Source organism: Cyprinodon variegatus, unplaced genomic scaffold (genome assembly GCF_000732505.1).
Source record: "Cyprinodon variegatus isolate N-32 unplaced genomic scaffold, C_variegatus-1.0 Scaffold13, whole genome shotgun sequence".
NCBI classification, from domain to species: Eukaryota; Metazoa; Chordata; class Actinopteri; order Cyprinodontiformes; family Cyprinodontidae; genus Cyprinodon; species Cyprinodon variegatus.
In genome coordinates, this window is record NW_015150466.1 from 952,757 (window position 1) to 955,647 (window position 2,891).

General features: G+C 42.6%; 1 protein-coding gene across 1 annotated transcript in view; it reads left to right on the forward strand.

The window, feature by feature from the left end:
* psmd10 (proteasome 26S subunit, non-ATPase 10) overlaps positions 1–2,582 on the forward strand; it is a 6,429-nt gene extending 3,847 nt beyond the window's left edge. Inside the window, exons 4-5 of the mRNA XM_015382703.1 lie at positions 1,770–1,936; positions 2,130–2,582. Coding sequence (XP_015238189.1) covers positions 1,770–1,936; positions 2,130–2,283 — 321 coding nt within the window. The 3' untranslated portion in view covers positions 2,284–2,582. The remainder of the gene's footprint in view (positions 1–1,769; positions 1,937–2,129) is intronic.
* The last annotated feature ends 309 nt before the right edge of the window (positions 2,583–2,891 follow it).

Consider the following 2,891-nt stretch of genomic DNA (forward strand, 5'->3'; position numbering starts at 1 on the left):
GCTACATGAGTTTTAAAATATCGGCATATCGGATATCGGCCAAAATCCCAATATCGTGCATCCCTAAAAAGAACATTACACTAAGATGATATAAACTGTTTAAAATAATTGGAAACTCTTTCTGGCATTTTCTGTGAGCGGTCAGATGTAGTCGATTCATCGTGGATATGAGCGTAGAGGAATCGACATAGAACGGTGGCGCTAAAGCTAACCAACCACCATGGTATCAACCCACAACAAGACACTTTGCAGAGACAGTGGAATCAGATTATAGAGTTTATTCGCAGAAAGAAACCTCCAACAGAACCAGGATCGGTGTGAGTGACCTTCTTCCAAGGTCGAGTGGGGTTCAAGGAGACAGATGCAGACAATTAAAACGAAGATAGGATCACTGATCTATAAATACTTTCTGCATCAGAGAAGATGAGGACAAACTAACCCAACAGGTGGCTCTGTCTAGGAGGGAAAAGGTTAAGCAGATTTACTCTGATCTAGTTTTCATGTCAAATGGATGAAAGATCAGAGTCGCGTTAAAAGCTGAGCTCATAGCTGTTGGTGTCGATGGCAGCAGCCCAACTGATTCTGCTCTCCAAGATGGAGTCACAGCCAAAAAGGACCAGATTAAGGTACCATAAAGAGAAAAAGACGAGAGAGCGCAAAGAGGGGGATGACCCTACAAATGCAGCAGGAGGAAAGAATAGAGAAAGAGTGATGAAAAAGGGGTCCCTATGTCCTCCAGCATTCTAAGCCTATAGCAGCATTACTATAGAGAGCAGACGGATAAACAGGCCTGGAAGAAAGCTGAGTAGATGTCAGGGTATAAGATGATGACCAATGTATACAATTTCTAGCACTGACCAACTACCTGATGTCACTGTTTGAGTTACTGCAACATGGTGTCACCCTTTTTGAGTTTTTACGGCACTAGTGGCTCGTTTTACTGACAGGAAAGGGGATATGAACGAGGGGAGAGACATGCGGCAAAGGACCAGAGGTTGGATTTGAACCCGGGTCGGCTGCGTTGAGGACTAAGGCCTCCGTACATGGGTGGTGGGAGCTAACCATTGCTCCACCTGTACCCCCAACATGGTGTCACCCTTACCAAAAATGATGAAACAAAGCTTTGCTTTTGGTTTTGCTTTCAAACCACCTTGTGAATGAAGGTAGTTTGGTTCAACATTTCATTTCCCCTTTAATCACCAACCGAATGAAACTGTCTGTTCATTCAGATGCTGCTGAAAGAAGAAAGAATCCAGCCTGAGTGATAAACTGTTTACTGTTTTAAAGTAAACACAAAAGACCAGGAGTTAAAATACAATGGTACCTTTATTTACTACAATCACACAGTACTAACATTTTTTATACTGCAAAATAAACAGATAAAAGGGGAAGAGAGGTTTAAGAGTCAGTTTAAAGTCTGAGGAATGTTCGAGTTTTAACGCTTAATGCTGTTCTCTGAAATAGCAGCAGATAAATGTGAATAAACCTGATGCAGAGATGTTAAACTCAGTCAAAGCAGTGAGATTGAATTCTGAATGTGAGCGGACTTCTGCTTCAAAGTAACTGGATCTGCTTTAGAGAAGAAGGGAAAGCACCCATAGTTTCCCACTGGTCCTGGCCATCCCAGTCCAGTTTTGCTCTCACATCCTGCGTTTCGGTTGGGTTTTCAAAGCGATGCGTCGGTGACGTTTTTTCTGGTTTTCTCAGTGTGTTTGCTGTAAAAGGGAAGTGACTAAATGAATACTTTAAAGTTTGTTCTCTATTCGCAGATCGCCTTACTTCTGCTGGAAAACGGAGCTGACCCAAATGCCACCGATAAGCTGGACTCCACCCCGCTGCACAGAGCGTCAGCCAAGGGGAACTACCGTCTCATCCAGCTGCTCATCAAGCAGAGCGCCTCAACCAACATCCAGGATTCACAGGGCAACACAGCACTGTATGTGTGCAGAAGCGTTTGTCTAATGATTAACATGGTGGCAGTTTATGGGGCAAAGCCTCACATCAGTAGGATTTCCTTTAATTCCAAGCCTCTCTGGATTCAGGAGGAATGAAATCCAAAAGTAGCTGACTCAGATTTATAGTTTTTTTTGCATTTTAAGTTTTGCTTTTTCTTTATTCCTCTTTTCCAGCCATCTGGCATGTGATGAAGAACGAGTGGAAGCGGCCAAGTTGCTGGTAGAACATGGTGCCAGCATTTATATCGAGAACAAGGAGGAGAAGACCCCCATCCAGCTAGCCAGGGGTGGGTTGGGGAACCTTCTCCGTCGGATCGTGGAGGGCTGATGCTTTCACTGACCGGTCGGTCCTGGTTTGTCCTGAACCCCTACCATCACGTTCCACTGATGTCTGAGCTCCTCCTGGGCAGGCCTGCTGTTACTCTGTGTGATCGGCGCCATGTGAAAGAGGCCACGGTGTCAGAGGAACGCTCAGACTGTTCTGGCCTCATCACCTTCTCCCATTGGGGCTCTGAGACCAACATGGTGTGTTTGCTTTGAAAGAATAAATATAGAAGTGGATAATAAAAAACATCAGGTGGTTTCAAATATCTGGTTGGAATAAATTTGTTGTAATCCAAATAAAAATCTGACTTTTGTATTTATTAAGTCTGCATTCTACGGAAGGGGATTAGGGCCACTGAAAAAAAAAAGTTAACTGATTTTAACATTTTATTTCAGTTTAGTATTAAAGTCTCAGAATTCTGACTTTAATCTCAGATAATTTTTTATTGTCAGAATTCAGAGAAAAAAAGTCAGAATTGTGAGATTAAAGTCAGAAGAAAAGTCAGAATTCTGAGATTAAAAGTCAGAATTCTGAGAAAAAAGTCAGAATTCTGAGATTAAAGTCAGAATTCTGAGATTAAAGTCAGAAGAAAAGTCAGAATTCTGAGATTA